This window comes from Anguilla rostrata, chromosome 15, assembly GCF_018555375.3.
Source record: "Anguilla rostrata isolate EN2019 chromosome 15, ASM1855537v3, whole genome shotgun sequence".
Lineage (NCBI taxonomy): Eukaryota > Metazoa > Chordata > Actinopteri > Anguilliformes > Anguillidae > Anguilla > Anguilla rostrata.
The window spans coordinates 32,571,497-32,591,253 of record NC_057947.1 but is presented as its reverse complement, the minus strand read 5'-3'; the positions used below and the strand labels follow the sequence as shown (position 1 = coordinate 32,591,253).

Genomic DNA, 19,757 nt, shown 5'->3' with positions numbered 1-19,757 from the left:
TTATATTACCGACTGGATTCCGGTTGATCGACTCCGATATTAAAACACTGATTGCGAATAGTTTTGTTCTCAGGTGTTAATCTCCATTCATGAATAACACTCAGGGAAAGGATAAAGTTACCTCGCATATCATAAACGATCAGTTGTGAAATATGGCGCCAAGCTACACACTGAAACACCCGCACAATCCTGCCACAGAAACTCTTGTGAGAATAGCCCCCCGCAACACCCAACCCCGGCCTAGAATAAGGCTGGAATTTGGCTTGGTCATTTTTACCTATCCGAGAGCGCTTTAATTCGCGTCCATATCTTACGTTTGGGGGGGGGGGGTGTTTGTCTTTAAGCCTTCTTTCATTTTTTAAATTTGAAAATATGCAGCATCTTATAAAGAACTAGGCCAAATATTTTGGGGGAAAACAACTGTAGCTACATTCTTACATTTTAAAACGGATTTTAGATTCAACTGGGTTATAAACATGTTTTGGGAATTAATTTGCGTTCATACGCACAGGTTAATAGAGCAATATAGTAATTAACTAGTTTTAAAGATTTGTATTGCAGGTGCCTAGCCTGCACTACCATGCATAGCATGCATGGCATTGATCTTAAGGATTCTTAAGACATTCTTAAATCATTTAAACATTGATCAACTCTCCTTGGAAAAATGTCTGGTCCATAACCAATAATCGTGCAGGGCCTATTTGCATTTATCAGTGTCCGTGTAGAAATTCTATGAAACGTCCATTTCCGACCTGAACAGACAAGATTCTCGGGGCAGACGCAAAAGAAATGTGCTTTTGTCGCGTGTTTTAAACTCAGATCGTCCGATAGGCCACATTATAGCTTCACTCTCAAAGGACGAAGGGTAAAACCAAATCCAAACAAAACCACTGGCCTTTAAAAATGACTGCCAATGCATTTTATAATTTGGGTTTGCGCTTCTTCTCTTTGAAATAAAAACATCCACAAAAGTTAGACTTTGCAAGTTTTTAACCATTGGTGGTTTATGGTTATTTCCCCAACTGGCAAGTTAACAAACATAGGCTAGCCTACGTTTCTTCCCCTGTGAATTTGGCATTGCACTTCTAAACCTGAAAGGACGCCCATAGCAACACTATTTGCGTTTTAATTTTGTTTGCGTCTGTTGCCGGGAGAAATGAACAGCGTCACCTCCCAACTGTAGCCCAGGTGTCTTGGACTCCGACTTCTGACCGCACCGTTTGAATGAAAATGAGCACTCAAGATATTTTAACAATAAACGTTGGGGGACAAAAATTCACCACCACAGCGGCAACACTGAAAAAGCATCCTGACTCCAGGCTTGCGCGTATGCTGGATGGTTCCGATTCTGAATTTCGAATCTTTGGCGGCGAGGTTTTCGTGGACAGAGATGGAACCTTATTTAAGTACATACTGGACTACATAAGGACCTATCAAGTCTCACTACCACCCGAATTCTTCGACTTTGAAGGATTGAAGCGTGAGGCGGAGTTCTACGAGGTGCACGCACTGGCAGAGTTTCTTGGCAGAGGTGGCTGTCGTCCAACGTCAGAATTATTAGAGTTGCGCTTCTCAATTCAGGACATACACGGATTCTTTAGATTATTCTGCTCGCGGAGCAGCACTCTGGAGACACTGGCCACGAGAATATCCGTGTACGCCGAGCAGCCGGCGGCAAATTGGAATTGCACCCACCAGCAGCAAAAACCTATGATACCTGTGCCGCTGCAACGGCCCTCTCATCATGACGTCGTCTTCCAGTGTGGCACAGATTACTCTTCCGGGGACGAGTTCGCTGCAAGGTGAGAATGACAATGAAATGATGCAAACGTATGCAATCGCTTCACTTCACTGGTCACACGCGTCAGTTGGTCTGACGATGGACACTTCTGTACAATTACAATCATTCAAATAAATTACGTTTATTGGGGTGCCAAGGTTTCAAACAATTGGCCTATAAATAGGCTATACGTCCGAACGACAGCCTATATATTGTTCTGCAAACTTAAGTTTAAAATCAAGTGAAAATTAAACTTCCGTGAAAATAGTGTAGTGTGAGATACATCAAACGATATGTAGGGAAGTCTTAAGTAAACCTCTGAACGTCAGCATATTAAAGGCATTCAGCCTGAACCTGATGTACAAATGCATATTTTGTCCGAGGGTTGCCACAATGGGCCAATTAAGCAGGCCATCTTGTGACGTGTCTTAATTCGACCAGGGCAATGCCTAATGACAGACTGATTTTCATTTTTAAATGTCCACTTACATTAGATATTCTCTTACAGGTATGTGACTATACTCCCAGATGACAGAAAGCTGTTGAACGGAACCAACATACTTGGTTTACTGGTGGACACGCTTCTGGGAGAAGGATTCCGACTTGTAAGCACGCGGACAGTATCCTCAGAAGAAAAGGTGGAGTGTTACACGTTTGAGAGAAATAAGATTCCTCACGTTCTTACGATAAACGATAGTTAGAGAACAAACAGAACTTAAATTCACCTAAACGTGTCCAAGAAAACATGGAGAAAATAGAAGCTTTCGGCTGTTCGCGCACTTTTATCAGCCAAAATATTGCCTGTTCACGTGTATAAATATCTAAGGAATTCAAACAACTTTCTCATTGGGGACACAGGAGCCAGTACGCTATCGTTTCCCTGAAGGTGGCGACACCGCATTGTCGGATGGGGTGATAACTTTCGATCAGTAAAAATGGCGTCAATAAAATGTCAAGCTTCATGTAGATAACTTCCCATACTCTACTTTACTTGGACCTATCAAAATTAAATCACTTAATTGCATACCTGTTGGTAAGTTTTGAAACAAGTATTCCCCTTAGGACAAAACTGACGTAGCTTTACGCAATAAAAAAAAACCAGAAAAAATTCACGAAAACATTTTATTTCAAATAGCATTTACAAATAAACATTTGTACCAAAACACGGGCGATTAAATGTACACGAATGTCGCACGTTATCTTCGGTGCAGTCATGTCATTCGTGGTCAACACCAGCTGATGCAACTCAATTGTAACCGGCGCAGTGTATCATTACATCTTCACATATTTATAGCAATCAGTTGGTTCTGAAATGCACAATGCTGTGCATCACAGGGGCAAATGGCGCGCGCGCCCTCGGTAACGCCAGGACACATCAACACAATAGAAACCAAATGGTTGCATCATACTTTTCTACAATCTCTAAAGTGGGATTCTGAAAACTCCAGGAAACTGGACGTGACGAAAAACGCCATTTAGTTTGTTGCCAAAATCGGGCTACGCTGGTAACTGTAGCCTTCGCTGAATGAGGTCTTCAATCAGTTGCGCGCTATAACGGGACGCATCGCCACTTTCAGAAATTAAGACTTCTAAAATCTCCCAGCATAATGTTAAAAATAAAAAATAATAAAAAATAAAACAATATAAATTTGAGAACTGATGTTATAGGGAGACTTTTTTGTTATTCTACTTTCAGTTTCCAAACTATCTTGCAAGCAAAATCTAATCAGTTTAAAATACGAGGCAGTAAGGTTTCTATCTTCTTCAGACTGCATTGTACGTGCCGCCCTGCAGATGGATCCATTGCAATCCATGTTGCGCGCAATATAAAAACTAAATTTTGTACACTTAATGGACAATGCCCAATAAACAGTCAAAACAATTACCATGTTTTAAATATACAATTTCTTAAAAAGAAAAAAACAAAATTAAACGTCATCGAAAATGGTGACATTACATACTTCAGCAAAAACGTGTGAACCAAGACAAATAAGATCAAATGTCAACCCAAAAAAGGCAACTAGGTGATGTGCAGACATATACTAAGTGCAGTAACGAAATAAAGCTCCAACAGCACACACTCATTAAAAACACGTCCCTAAAGCAATAACAAACAACGTCCTCGTTTAACTTCCTTTTACCTGTGCGCGCTACGCTCCCAATACGTCATCGCCATCCCCGACTCCCTGTGGCCGAGGCGGGACCATGGCAAGGCGGGCGACGACTAACGGACGGGGTGACCAACCTTACTTCAGCAGCACGATCAATACTGGAGACATCAGCAGTGGTCAAACTCCAATATTTACGTGCTGCTACAGCAAGACGGCCAGTCGAGGAGGAAGAAAGGAGGAGACCACAGCGCTCTCCCGGCCCTCTCCCTCTGCTTCATGTACTTTTTTTTTTTTTTGCACGTTTCCAGGGAAGCCTGCCTCGTCCAGGCGTTACTGCGGCAGCACAGCACGGCCTGCATCTCAGTACAACCCACAAACCATTCTGTGCTGCTACAGCACTGCCAGGGCACCTCTCCCTCTCTCGAGCTGGTGCGCACGCACACACACACACACACACACACACACACACACACACACACACACACACGCACACAGGATGCCAGGGCTCAAAGCCATCTGAAACACAGCAAAAAAAATAAATACATAAATGAGACGCCAGAACCCCAGCAGAAAACAGCAGCATGCAGGTTCGCATCATTCAATTTAACAGGCCACACCTCCCCAACCCCACCCTGCTGTCTGCTTCCTTCTGCTTTACATACAACTGACTTGCTCACTTCCACATGCAGCAGTCGTCCTGGAATGGAAAATATCCCCTTTGATAATTAAAACCTACTGGCTCATTGCAGTGACAAGAAACTTTTAACATCACCACTTTCAGCAAAAGCAAGTTCCTAGAACTAATGATTAAATAATTTATCCCCATACATTTGACAAGTTATGCCAGTCAGTCAGTTGTCTTTCTGCAGCAAAGCTAAATTAAATTAAAAACACATAATGCAAAAAATTAAGTCCAACTATTTTTCCAAGGCTATCAAAAGTTGTGTAATCCATCATTTAAACATTTGCTGATGACACAAATATCCCATTAACACAAAATTAAAGCCATGTAATTTCACAATATTTTTAAGATAAAAAAATTTAACAAAATTTCTTCAAACCAAATTCCATAACGTTCTGAAATCCTCTGACTGTGCAAAGACCACGAAGGACCACGTTTGGAGCGCAACACTTGACTAATCACAAACACTGTGCCATTGTAAGGGGAAGTGTTCATTTCAGGTGGGGAATATATTATCTTTTAAAAAAATACATATATACAAAAAAAATTGCAAAAAAGTGTACCCATTTAGTAAATACATTTTTAAAATGTGAGACCATCACAGACCTTACACACTTCTGTAGGAACTGAATTTGTCATATGGCATTTTCATGCCGTGCTAAAATACACTGTAATTAATGTGTGTGTGTATATATATATATATATATATTAAAAAGACTCAGTAATCCGTTGCTAGTATGACCGATATGGAACAGCTCAGCCAGCCTGTACCCATCAGGAGCAGCTAATAGACACTCCAGCCCACTGCCAGACAAGGTGGGTCAATCCGAGTGTGTGTGTGCGCGTGTGTGTGTATGTGTTAAATGGAATATATATTTATGCTGGGGAAAATTACCATTTTATCTGCATGTGACTTCCAAATTAAATATCAAATCAAGCACTGCAGTTTAATACACACCTCATTTGGGACAAAATGGAAGTAAATGGACAGAGGTGTAAATCGAGGCGAGAGAACGGGGGGGGGGGGAGAGAAGAGATCAGGATCGTAAGAGATAAAAATCAAAGTAAAATTGACAAAATTCAGAGGATATTTAAACGGCACTAATTTAAATAGTGCCTTTTAAATTATGGAAAAATAATCTGAACTGTCTGTGTGTGTGTGTGTGTGTGTGTGTGTGTGTGTGTGTGCATGCACATGTGCGTGACACGTAAAAAAAATAAAATAAATACACACATTTTAAATGTAACAAAAATATGGGGAAAAAATTAATGAATAAATACCAGTTACATCCAGCTACAGAAAGTCAATGATGAAATGTAACCCAGACTGTACAGAGAGCATCTGGCCTTGTATGTCAAGTAGAGCCCAAATCACACTTTTGAGGATTACAAAGGCAGTGCATGGAGGCTGCAGCTCCAGACAGACAGCGTGTACAGAGTCACAGAGCACATGGAGGAGAACGGCGATATGGAGGCCGTGTCCGTCAGGGTGTTGGGTGTCCCGTTTCACTGGCAAAGCACGATTAAATTACCCAGATAACGCCCTCTCCACTGTCGGCTGCAGTGTGCGTAGTGCTCAATTGTTGCCAGTGTGCATATTTAGGACAGGGGAGAGACAAACACACAGATAAACCTAAACAGGACCAACGACAACACCCCCGATTCCAAACAACCTGGGTAACAATGCAATACAGACCTGTCACTGCAGTTTATCTACAGAAACCCTATTTACAGAAGCAGCAGTTTCAACACCAGAAACAGGAGCACACCCTCAATCTCTAAACACTGTGCAGTCATTTAAAATATAATATGTTCATAAAATGCCTCAACACACCTGAACAGTACACAGCCAGTCCCCCAATGGGGCTGCAAAACCCAAACAGGCCAGCGTACACCACCCACCCCACAAGACTTCATGTCATTACTACTGTATTAGCCTCAACTCACTAATATTCTTAATTTAAAAAATAATAATTTGTTTTACATGCTTTAAATGTTTTTTAAATTATTATTTTAATTTTAATAAGAGTCCAACTGTCCATTTAGGCACAATCCATTAGAAACTGATGAACTCCAATTACATACTTAGAAATATGCACAATAAATCTCTGAAAATGACATGGAGATCCAAATGAGGGTGGAGGTCCAGGTAGGGTATTTATACATTTAGGAAAACAGAAAACAACTGAAATAAGTTAAACAATCATCAGCAATTTCTAAATAAAAATTATTCAGCCATGGTTAACCAAATGTACAGCACACAAATCGGATATGTAGGATATTACTAGATGCATGAAAGTGCTTGATCAAATTGAGCACTTTTCACAAGTTATAAATTGCCAAAAAGAGTGATCTGCCTACAGGACACACCCCTGCTGGAAACACTGCCTGAAGCTGAAAGGCAGGCTAAGTGGTGTTTATGTGTCACAGTGCAATTCCACATTCAGCCATCATTTTAAAATCCAGCTTTAAAAAAAAAATTAATAATAATAATAAAATATATATCTATATTTTTTTTTAAATGCTAATTTACAAAGTTTTCTTTGCAGTACCATAGGAAACTGCTGGATCAATCTACAAAGTGTCCCATTAAAGCATTTATGTACAATTATACACAAATAAAGCTGCTTTAGTTAGTCTGAGAATAATTTTTTTTTTTTTTTTAAATCACAAGCAAATACAGGCTATGATTTTAACTGCATGTACTGGCCAAAAATCACATCTTTGTTCAGGCCTCTCTCTGTCTGTCTCTCTCTCTCACACACACACACACACACACACAGACACACTCGCAAAATGTCTGCACTGGGGCAAATGTCCACTAACGGCACAGAGTCTGAAATGAGTGACAGCGAGCAATAAGCGATCCCCAGCGGGAAATGACCCTGTGAGCTTTAAGCAGGCTAATGATGCACAAAACACCAAAAACAAAACAACCACAAAAACACTATCACCAATCGGCACACTTACAGAAAGGAAAAAAAAAAGTTTTTAAACACATCACACCTTCAAACAGTATTGCAGCTAAGTTTCCATATCACACGTAAAGTAACTGCAGTCTGAAAGTGCAACTATTGATATAATGTAGAAATGATTCAGCACCACTAGTAATAATGCACTCCTGTTTTGAATCGCAGAATATGCTCAGCAGACAAAAATATAACATTTGAAAGGGCACAACACATTACCATTCAGAAAAATGTGGAAAATGACAGATGAGTTACGATCAACACATCAATCCGAAATATGGCCAACATTTGTTTTTCTAACAAATTAAGAGAAAAGTTCTAAGACACATTTTCATTCTAAATTTTAACCATACAAGCACACCAACGAATATGGTAAAGTTTAATGGAGGGGAAAAAAAATAATTAAAAAAAAAGACAGCCACCTTACAGGAAAACAAATGTAATGCACACAGTGAGCTAGCTAGACCCACTCGAGTTAGCCTCCAATGTTTTATTTAATTTGTTCTTAGTGGCCCACAAAGTCATCAGACCTCAATATGAGAGCTGAACTACAGGGAAAAAGGAAATCAAAAGTATCAGCTTCTCATATCCATGCAGAAGAACAGGACTGGCCTGAGTAATTACAGTCAATGTATGGAAAATGCTGACACACAGCACACTGACACATATGGCACTGACAGTAAATTATCTGCTAAATTATTGCAGGCTGCACAAGCAGCACTTAAAAAACCCAGGATTTTGCAACAAGAAGAAAACTATTAAAATAAGTAAATTAAAAGGCCTGGGTTCACGTAAAAAAATTATTTTCACCAAAATAAACTGCAAAAAAAAAAACTCCTAAACAAACCCTGGAGCTACTGACAGTGACTCCCCCCAGCTCCACACCCACACATGCAATTATACAATTGCACCAACACACTCTTAATCATACAATCACACACACACATGCACACAATCTCTCTCTCACACACACAATCATACAAATCACATGCTCTCACACACAAAATCATACATCACTCATACATACACACTCACACACAATCATACAACAGTCACTTACATGCAACTCTTACACACTTGTAAGAGTGCCCATGATGATTCTGGGGCTAACCCATAGCCAGCCTACCCTCTGTGACCAGGCTAGCGAAAGGCTGCAGGTGATTCAGCTTCTGTACAGCAGCTTGGGCTCCGCAGCAATTAGGCCAAATTAGCGGTGGGGATTTTTGTGGTAGGAGAAATTTAACTGCTGTGTGGCGGAACCGCCCAATGCTAAAATAACCAGCAGGCAACATCACAAAGGACACCAGCGCAGGTACAACCAGTGCTGTACACTGCTAAGTCCTGGGCATGATGGAGTGTGGTTTAAAAAAAAAAAAAAAACCTTAAAATAACTACTTTAATGCAACATTTTCTGAGGATATTTCCATTTCCATTCTTATTTATTGTATATGAATATTTTACTTTTTTTTTTTTCAGTGACCTGGAGACAAAAAAACCATTTTGAAGTAAACATCCTCTAAGTAACAGGGGAAGCTTGATTTAAACTAGTTATCACCATGGACATTCAAACACTCAAAGTTGCCTTGAAGAGGAACCCTGAAAAAGCCACTTCCACTTTTACAGAACTTTCACACACACACACTTGACAAAATGAGCTGGGTGTGAATAATTTTTTAATTAATTTTAAATAATTTTTAAAATTTGTATTACCAATCAGTAGAAATGGCTCATAACTTTAGGAATCGGTTGCTTTTCCACCCTCAAAAATAAATAAATAAATAAGACAAAATTTATACATTTCCAACAGCTTTGGGAAACACCACATTTATTGCAATGAGCAGCTCAGTCTTAGAGTGCCACTGTCAGGTTAAAGCTTACCTTGAAACTAGTTTAGTTGCAAGCGGCGAAGTTCAGGAACTGACAATCCTAGAGATGGGGTAAGAAGAAAAAAAAAAAGGTTGATCAAACTACAGTTTTGAACAGACCTGTCAAACCAGCGTGTGCTTCAACCCCATTCCCACCCTGCCAGATTAAGATATTGGGAGAACACCTACTCATTTAATAACCAGTCCACATTACCCCTCCACTCCAGGAAAGTGGGAAAGGATAGTGCACTCACTTTTACACACAATGTATACAAATGGAATATACCAAACAAAAATGACCATTATTTAATGTATATATACAATGTATGCATGTGTGTATGTGTTAGTATATATACACATGTAAATTATTTTATATTAATCATTTAATATATACACACCCACATATATATATATATATATATATTCCTAGCTTTAAATGCATCAAGGCATTTTCAAGGCACGGTGTAGTTTATTTGATTTTATCACTGTTGACCGGGGATAACAAGCCAGTAGAGACCATTCAGACAGAGATGCAGGACATGGAGCAGCGAGACGTTTATTGTAATTAACACTGGGTCTACGGGCTAAAAATACCAGCTATTCTCTGTTGTAGAAACACAAGTCAATGAGTTGTGGGTGTTAAGCCTTTAAAAACGCTCAGTATGTTCCTCCCCTTGTAAGAGTTAATCGTGCCTCATCACTGTCCTCCTGTTACCACACAGATCAAATGTGGGATCAGCTGCAATGATTATAAAAACAGAAAAGCCAAGTTCACAGCACAAGTTAAAAAACAAAAATCAAGTTCACACAAGGAGTTAAATATGCCACCATTATGCATTTAAGGACGTGTGGGGAGGGCTTTTTATTTTTTTAAAATTGTATTTCTCCCCCTCCCACCCGTTTATTTATTTATTTATTTTATTTAGGTAAAATCATCTACAATACTGTCTCCCTCAGTGTGTGCCATGTCTACAGGTTCCAGGCTACACCATCCATTTTACCTTCATTCGCTTACATCCGCTTAGCTTTTACTAATGATCACCTTCGTAAATACAAAAAAATAAAATTCACAATCATCTTGAGGGCTTACATCAATAAATTCAATAACCATGGTCAGGATTGATCGATGAAACCTCAACTTTACCAGGAAAAAAAATTGACTAAAGATGCACAAAGAGGCTGCTTTTAAAAGGAGAGTGTTAGAAGCCTGAAGTCCGTTATAAAAAGGGTCAGAAAGGATGAGCATTCATTCAAAGACTGATAACCCATATGCCAGTTCCTGCATTCCCTCACAAAGTAACATGCAAGCATCAAAGAACAACAGATTAAAAGTGCTCCCACAACATGACCTGGGCCAGCAACCCATGTTCCAATAAACACCAGTAAAAGGTAACACCTAAAAAAACAACCAGAGAGAGCGCAAAGGGCCCATCGCTTTATTTTTCGTGTTTTTAACTGCAATGCGCACCACCATCATAAGGTGTAATACATGTAGGACACAAGATGCAAATAAAGAAAAACATCACCATCTATTATGGCAGCTGAAAGGCCTTTGATAAATTCTAAAAAGTCGATTTTCAGTGTAATCAAACTGGCCTGACTCAAGTTTGAAATGATTTACATATTATAAAATATATTTATATCTAAATGTATACAGAGGAACAAGCTTAAGAAAACAGTCACATAACTTGCTATACTGTTATCAGAACACTCAAAGAAATTGCCATTTTTAATGCCCGTCAGGCACCCATATGACATTTGAAGTCACCAAATTCAGAAATATTGAAATGCCTGAATGATTATCTATAATAATGCTGGTTAAATCACAGCACACAAGCCTAATTATGACTGGAGAAAATAGAATCATAAAATAACCAGCAGGATATGCATTTCAGAGTTCTCCAACTGTCCATAAGATTTTTTGTGAAAATTGATCTAGCCAGTAGTTAATTCTCAAATCTTTAAACCTCCAAAAATCCTTACTTTAATGCCATTACATAATTTTCTAAATGGCTTCAATATCAAATAAACCTTCTTTGCAGTGTAGAACTGAAATCTATGAATAGGAACATATTTTCTCATCTGGGAAGAAAAACAGTGACATAAAAAACAAAAATAAAATAAACTCGGGATGGTTTTTCAAGTTTTTTCAAGTGATCGTAACACTGCTTAACCACAGATCAAGAGGAGTGGGAGAAATAAAAAGCAGCTTCACAAACTGAGGGGGCATTGCAGTACCACACTGCCACATGCACTAAAGGAAGAAGCTTCCCCATGGTTGGATGGATTCAGAACTGCCTCAAAATAAATATATGGTACATCCATGAACCGAAGAGCAAAAAAAACAAAAAACAACAAAAAAAAAAACAAGCATAAACTAGTCTAGTGCGATAAATGCTGTAGCTTGTTATCCACAATGCTACACAAACGGTGGTTCCTTCAGGAGTTTCACAGCACAAGTTTATCCAACAACCAAATTACCATTCTTCACTTCATATAGCCACGAGGCCTCAAAATAAACAGGAAGCCAATAAGGGGGAAAACGATGCCATAACAATGCTGGTAACAACAAGAGCCCAGCTTCTTTACAAGGCTGGTTCCTCTGACACAGCAAAGCAACACACAGCTAAAAATCAAAGTACACAACTGGAAAAAAAGGAAAAAAAAAAAAGCACAACAGAGCCAGCCCAGAGACCTCAAACACATTAACAATCGGTTCTAGTGCCCTTACCTTGGGACCTGGTAAGAGGAACGTGACAGCACGTACCGTGCAGAGGGGAAGCCAAGCCCATGTGACCACAGGAGAGCTCTTTCCCTTCCCACATATCAGCCCTCACAGCCGAGCCTTCCTCCTCACCTGATCTCTCCGAGCAGACGCCGGAGATCTGGCTGTTCCGACACAGCTCAGACTTTTCACTTCTGCATTTCCCTGCAGTTCCCTGTCCCTCCTCCAACCCCACCCCACCCCCACAAAGGTTTTTTTTTTTTTTTTTTTTTTTTAACATGGGCACTTTCCTTCTTTGAAAACACTCAGAATTAGAATACTACCGAAACCACTCAACTTTCTCGGTTACAATTACCATCAACCAGCCACACACACGTGAAAATGACAGAGCTCAGGATTTCAAATCATATATTTAAAAATAAATAAAAATTTTAAAAATGAAAAAGTATTACAAAAAGGGGGAAGAGAGGCAATAAAACAGCCCTACACAATGATACAGCTGTAATTTTTGGGATTTTTAAGTTTTATTTTTTATTAACCAGACTCTACATCCTATACATGGAGTGAAAAATGTCCATAGCCTCTGACAGTTAATTCTTTTTATTTTTTATTTTTTTAAATAAAATAAAATGTTGCACATTGTTGATTACTGGCTCTCCAGATACTCCCTAACCTATAAAGTAGACACCACCACAGTGCCCTGGCGTGGCCATTTCCAGGAGTGGCTTCCTACCAGAGAGGAGAAGGCAGAGGAGAAACAGGGAAGAGAAGAATAACATTTGCCAGCCTTTCTTCTCCACAAAGGAAAACGTGGTGCAAGATTTAACAATCAAGTTTCGCAAGCACTCCCCTACAAAAAAAAAAAAAAAAAATGCCCAGACCAGATTACAAAATTCCTGAGGACACGTCAAGTTCAGAAATCCAACAGAAGAAATAACAGACTGGAGAGAAGGACAAGAGGACAGCCCTCGAGAAAAGGGTGAAGGAGAAGGTTATTTACACCAACGTCCCACTTAATGACAGATGCAGGAACAACCATTTTATTTCATTATCGTCGGAGTGAAAGTGAGATTTAGAAATCTACCGATATTCCCGTGAGGAAAGAAATGTGCGATCTGACCACTTGTACACCGGTCTAAAAAAGGTAGGCCAAAATCACCACACTGACCTCAATGTGCAACAATGGGGGTGGGATGTCTCGTTTCCACCAACAAGCAAAACTAAACTTTTCTAGACTACACCACTATGTGATGCAACATTCCCTGTACATGACCATGTCCATGCTAAATAATGACACGTAACTCACCCACGCAAGTCATCCTGGAAGCATCTTTTTTCCCCCTTAATATAGAACTGATCAGGAATTATTCTGGAGTCAGTGTTGAAAGTCTGCTCGGGGAAAAAACAATTAAATAATAAACAAATTCACTGACTGCGGCAAACTGATCCACTTGTTCAAGACCCAAGATCCGTTATTTGTCGGCCAAACAGTGGGAAGAGATCATGCATTTCCACTTCACAACTGGCTAAATATTTTTCACCAGTTAAGATATAATTATACATTATAGTTCAACGAGAAGTCTGCTTAAACATTCCAAAAAAGTACCCTATATTTATATTCCACTGCAGATTACAAGAGCGCTGCATTTCCAATATTAAAAAGCCCAGTTTAATCAACAAATACTTGCTGAGGCAGCCAACATTATCAGGGAGCTTTCAGTTCTTTTAAGACTTCTCACAAACATTTAATGAATAGTAATAATGAAGAAATAACCTTAAACATGATCACTTAACAAAATGTTCAGGAATACTGTTGTATATACATTGAGGGATTAGTTTCTAAACATACGTTTAAATTGCATGCTGCCTGGTGTGGCACCAACTATAAAGAGGATAGACAAGATACTGTGTGTGTGTGTGTGTGTGTGTGTGTGTGTGTGTGCGCGCGAGAGAGAGAGGGGAGGGGTGTTCTGTTGAAATAACTGTACCTCACATTTCAATGCAGTGTTCTGCTACTCAAGATAGATCATACCTTTGTATTATCATAAACAAATACACAGGCTCATTCTGATTATTTTTCCCATAATTGGCAGCATAACCAAATTACACCAGACTAAATTAACCTCAAACAATACCTGCAATATGCATTCATAGTGAAAGTTACTGAAACTGCAAGTACACACTTCACCTGTAATAAGCATTTCAATCTACTTAAAGTAGACATCTAAGCATCAAAAGAACAAAAACTACCAATCTATCAACAACTTTCCATATTTCCACTCAAATAATATCACAATTATCATAATATCTAAGGGGAGTAACCATTTATGACATTCAGAAGTAGTAAGCTTTGTAACTGGGCAACACACATCGGATTTACTAATCTGTTATCAGTTGTGCCAACTGACGAGTCTAAATCGGGAAAATAAGGAACAGGACTGCGATGGCAGCGTTTACATCACTACGACCAAGTACTGGGGTGGAAATTACAAACGACCTCACATTTCCTCTCCGAACCATCCAAATATCAAGGCCACGGGGCAATAAAAATGCAAGATGCTTCACATTGAGAGACACACAGGGCACCAGGCCTTCCTCCTTTTTATTGCTTATAACTTTGCCAATTGTTACTTATTACAGAATCACCTAGCCTGATTCCCACTGCGCTGGACCTAGGAGTAACCCTGCATTATCCTGCTTCTGCCAGCTAGGACAGGTCCTCAGCTTTTCCTCCTGTAAGTCTGGCCTGAACCAGGATCCCCGAAACAACTCCACAACTTCCACCTGCAGTAATGCAGGCCAGCTTTTCACTATGTATAAATCTGCAGTTATAAAAGTAGCGGTTCTTGTATTTTAATAAAGAATCTTTTTTTTTTTTATAAAAAAATATAAAAGAAACAGCTCTGCACTTTTAACAGGTTCAAACAAACATTACACAGCTGCCGAAGTTCATAACTGTTAAGACACCAATACTGCACATTCAGTTCCTAAACACCCTGGATGCACTTTCTTCAATGACAAAATATCATAAAACACTACAAAACCTACATTTGATCTTACATTTTATTCTAGACTTGGTACCACTTATAAATGTCCCAAGTACATAAAATAAAAAAATAAAAACCCTAAAGATGCCTGAACTATTTCTGAAGCATCAGATCTCTCTCCCCTTTGGAAAATAAAATTAAAATGGAAAAATCTAGACTGCAACAACCCACATAAAATACTGCTCAATGCACAATAATCATACAAAGAGAACAACATCTAATCCCGTAAGTCACAGTGTAATTACAAAAAATGTTGATTACATGTAATTTACCTTATTTTTCCTGACCAAAATAAATCCTGGAGCATACCAAGTGTAATGTCATAAGAAATGTAAGACTCAAACCTAAATAATAAAAATAAATAAAAATTTAATTAACACTTCTTGCTCCAAACATTGGTTTTACTTTGTTGTATTGATGGTTCCCTAGAACAGCAACTGAATATGGCCACATTTTCATTAAATATTAGAGGATTTCTGGAGTGACTCGAATAGGCTGTATATACTTAGCCTTATAATATGAATCTACGTCGTAAATGTAGATACCAAAGTGTACAGAGTAGGACTCACAGTAAATGTTAAACGGCGTCCGTTTGCAGCTAGAAAATCAAGTTGAACTTCAGACACCCGAAAACGCACAAGTACTAACCGATACGTCCGGTCTGTATATAAATATATTATCTGTGCAGCGCTACTTAACCAGTCAAAAGTACACTAAAATACAACTAGTTCTCGGTGGCGCACTAAAAAAGAGGGAAAGGGGCATTGTAAAAAAAAGAAAGTAGAAAAAGTGATGCTTACTAGCCCCCACTTCAGAGAGGGATGAGTCACCGATATAGTCTGGTCAAAAAAATGAAGATAATACGCACTGTATTGTGGTGCAATTATTTTTAAGCAAAATGGTTAAAGATTTGACATCTGACTTAGTGAATTAACGCGTTCACACAAATACAATCACTAAATGTGAAACCAGCACGGCAGTCTGACAAGTTGGCTGACGGTTTCGGAAACTAGATGGCAAAGACCCGTGTAATTTCTTCTGAAGTTAGAAAAAAAGGTTACCAACACGGGTGCTGCGGCACAGGTTATTTCAAAATGATCCGTTCAACTGGTACCATTTGTGGTTAAAAATTCATCTATGACACAGTGGTATTAGTCATTTGAGGACTACCGAGAATAACCACTTAATTATTAAAGTTACAAATAAGCAAGTGGTTTGGGTCACGTCAGGAACAACCAGGACCAATAACCATTTTCCTTCTAAAAAAAGTTGATGGGCATGAACCGTGGAAAGCTAGAAGGCAGCTTTCATGACTTTCACGTCTGCATTTGACAAGCTTCCTAACTGCTAGCACAAGGTCTTTACAAGATCACACAGCAGCTAACTTAACCAGCATGCAAGTGAATCACACACGCTAGCCCATGAAATCTAATACGAATACAATATGCGCTGCCAGTGGCAAGCCCACTGCACATTAATACGTCAAACTTATCCTTAGAGCCAAACGTTAACTTCTACCGTTACCGTTAGCTACATCTGGCCCGTCGCCCCATCTCCCCTGGACCTGCATGCCTTGCTTTACTGACAGAAATTTCCAAGAGCGCTATTTGCATGCAACGCAGGGACTAATGTAATGGGCGTTTAATACAGTTGACGCTAGGCAGGTCTGTAATTGATTTGGTTAGTTAGTTGGCTTGATAGACGCCACACTTCGGTCAACTGATTGAAGCATCAAAGTCTTGATTAACATTAGCTAGACGTTACTTTATCCGACATGCAAATAAAGAAAAATGTAGTTGGTGTTAGCCAACTTGGCAATATATAACCACCAAACAAAGTTAGAGAACGCATAGAATACGTTAAGCTACATTACTTATAAGCAGTCTTTGCGATGAAAACCAAAATGCTATCGTATCTATTCCGTTAGTCTAACTGTGCCTAGCTGCCAGATTTTCATTATACTATGCCAATATTTTGAGACTACGGAATAACATTAGCAAACTTTAGTCTACTTCATTACCTAGCGATGTTCAATATTACTGTGTCGGTTAAAAAACGGTCTAGCTAACAAAGTTAATGTTATCCATAACGATTACCAATTGAACGATGAAACGGTTAACGTAAGACGGCCTTTCAACTAACCTTACTTAACTGGCCAATAAAAATGCGAGTGGCACTGTCAACGTTGATTAAGAAAGTAGAAATAATGTTTACTGCAACACCAAGTAAGCAATTCTCTAGTCGTAATTTATAGTTAGCTAAACTTAAGCGACAACGTTAAGCGTGCATTGCACCAACGGTCTTTGGCAAATTTATAAGGAACGTAATCTGAAGCAGCGAATATGTAATTTCTGGTGGGATGTAGTCTAGTCTAGCTAGGCTACAGTAGATGCGACTAACAGAAAAAGCGGTCAACGGGAGAACACATCGTCTTCATAAAATAACATTAACAGCTAGCTTGTATTAGCGAAGTTAAGAACCTAGCCTATGCAGCGGAATGGCATTTTACACTGAACCGTTATATGTGGACTAGCTAACGACACCAGCTTTCAGCCAACGTTAACTAGCTGACAGTACTGTAGAACAACATACACACAGCCAACAGTACATAAAAATAACAAGATTGTATACAAATGTTACAATCATGACACTTACCACGAAACGAAGATAAATTCCATTTTTACAGGGAGTCCATTTCACATTTAACGCTAAAAGGTTGTTAAGTTTGGTAAGTCACCTTATGAATCATTATTCTAAACAAGTTAAATAATTATCTTTTTTAGCTCGGCTAGCTTGCCAAGTTAGTCACTTCCTTTCAAAACATGAAAACGGCGCAAAATAATTGAACGTTAGCAAGGTAAAATTGGTCTGTGTGGATGGGAAATGTCCAAATGTCATTGCTCGATATTTGGCCATGCAAAGTTAGTTTAAAATCAGCAGCTAGTCGTTAGCTGGCCAGTGTTAGTCTAGTCTATGGGTTATGTGCTAGCTAATAAGACTGCGCTGACAGCAAACGGCGCTCCCGCTCAAATTTAACCTTAAAATAGACCATAAACGCCGAAAACGTAACTGCAAATACGCCCACTCCACTCTTTGCCCTTCAAAATATTTTTTAAAGATTTTTAAGTATTTTTAGGATGGTCCATTGATTTTTTGAGATTTTCGTTTTTTAAAATGTTGAATTTCCCAATCGCAGTCAAGTCAGAAAGCCCTTCTCCGTTCCTTCTCAGCGATTCTCCTGCTTGCTTTAATCGTAGCTAATTTTGTCCTTGTCCACCAATCCTGTGGCCGTTAATAGTTCCCTTTTCATTCTGTATTTTTGATGATTTTTCATATATTTTTAAAATTCCTTTGGGAGAAAAAAAACATTATTTTTTCCATCCTCTGTCTATCCGCCTGCGCGCCGCTGTTGCTGTGATAGCCTCTCCACTCGAAAATGGCGCCGAAAGCCTCTCTCTTCATTCAAATTCGTTAGAGCCGCCCCCCCTGCCCCCCTCCCCGCAGAGGCATGCCGGGAATGAGCGCCTGCGCGCGGATTGGAGCATGCCGGGAATACGCGCCTGCGTACTGATTGGCGCATGCCGGGAATAAGCGCCTGCCCGCGGATTGGAGCAGGCAAATGCACCCTGAAATGGGCCAGCAACCCACGCAGAGCTTGCCGGTGGGAACACAGATACAATTAACACTTTAACTACCACAGTAGTGATTCCCCCCAGGACTAAAAAAAAAACATGGATGTGTTAACCCACACAACATATTAGTTACTACATCTGTGAATTTTCAGTTAGACATGCGAATAGGCACATGTTTGTTTGAAAGAAAAAAAAACCTTTTCCAGGCAATAGCCTACAGCAAAAGAGCACGTACCTATATAAAGCTTGAGAGAGCAAACTGGTAGCTACTAACCAGATTTTCATTTTTCTTTTTGGTGTAAGTGCTCGTGAAATATCGTGCTAAATTTTACAATCGACCGTTTTGTGTTCTGCGTGCAGCTATACGGAGGACCCGTTGCATTTTTAGAGGGCTGAATGTTTATTGACCGTCCCCGCTTTAACAATTTAAGTTCGCAAGCCGTCGAGCTCCCGTTTTCCACACTAGCCTGTGCTCGCTTGCTAGAGCGTCTAGAGACAAGTTATTGCACTGAAATAAATATGCGAAAGTCTCAGGTATGTGTCTGTATATATAGGTTTTTTGTTCGTTTGTTTTTCCCCAAGCGGAATTAAGTACTTGCTGCAATTACTTCCTGTAGAACTCACTGATACGGACGAACGCATATCTAATGTAATGAGCGCCCTTTTCAGGTGACGGCGCCCGACTGAGTCTAACGTTGGATGGATTTCGCGATCTGCATCGATACAGCCGCGCTCACTCCACCGGCGATATGTGGGATGATTGGAAGAATTCATAAAAAGGCAGGCCCCCCAAACCACACCCGCTCTGCTCAGACAGGGACTACTATACGAAACTGCTCGTCAGTTACAGACGTGTGCAAAATGGCTCTATATTATGAAAACTAAGGAGACTGTTAATCGGTTGATGTATAGCCCATGTCGTTAAGCGATCGTTTCGGTGAAAATA

The 19,757-nt window shown here is 39.5% G+C and overlaps 1 protein-coding gene and 1 long non-coding RNA gene across 2 annotated transcripts; one reads left to right on the top strand and one right to left on the bottom strand.

The window, feature by feature from the left end:
• The first annotated feature begins 808 nt into the window (after positions 1–808).
• Positions 809–3,239, top strand: LOC135240866 (putative potassium channel regulatory protein). Its single transcript, XM_064310877.1, has 2 exons — positions 809–1,802; positions 2,289–3,239. Exons 1-2 carry the CDS (start codon positions 1,225–1,227, stop codon positions 2,479–2,481), a joined length of 771 nt encoding a protein of 256 aa, XP_064166947.1. The 5' UTR covers positions 809–1,224; the 3' UTR covers positions 2,482–3,239.
• LOC135240868 (uncharacterized) lies at positions 2,889–18,652 on the bottom strand. The gene is made up of 2 exons (XR_010325815.1): positions 12,139–18,652; positions 2,889–9,468 (listed from the first exon to the last, which is right to left on the bottom strand). It is a non-coding gene; the product is annotated as an uncharacterized LOC135240868 (long non-coding RNA).
• Positions 18,653–19,757: the final 1,105 nt, after the last annotated feature.

What these genes read in the sequence shown, in the direction of transcription:
- LOC135240866 (XM_064310877.1), top strand. Translation starts at nt 1,225, where the DNA reads ATGAAAATGAGCACTCAAGATATTTTAACAATAAACGTTGGGGGACAA. An exon ending in GGGGACGAGTTCGCTGCAAG is followed by an intron (nt 1,803 to 2,288) that starts GTGAGAATGACA and finishes ATTCTCTTACAG; the next exon opens with GTATGTGACTATACTCCCAG.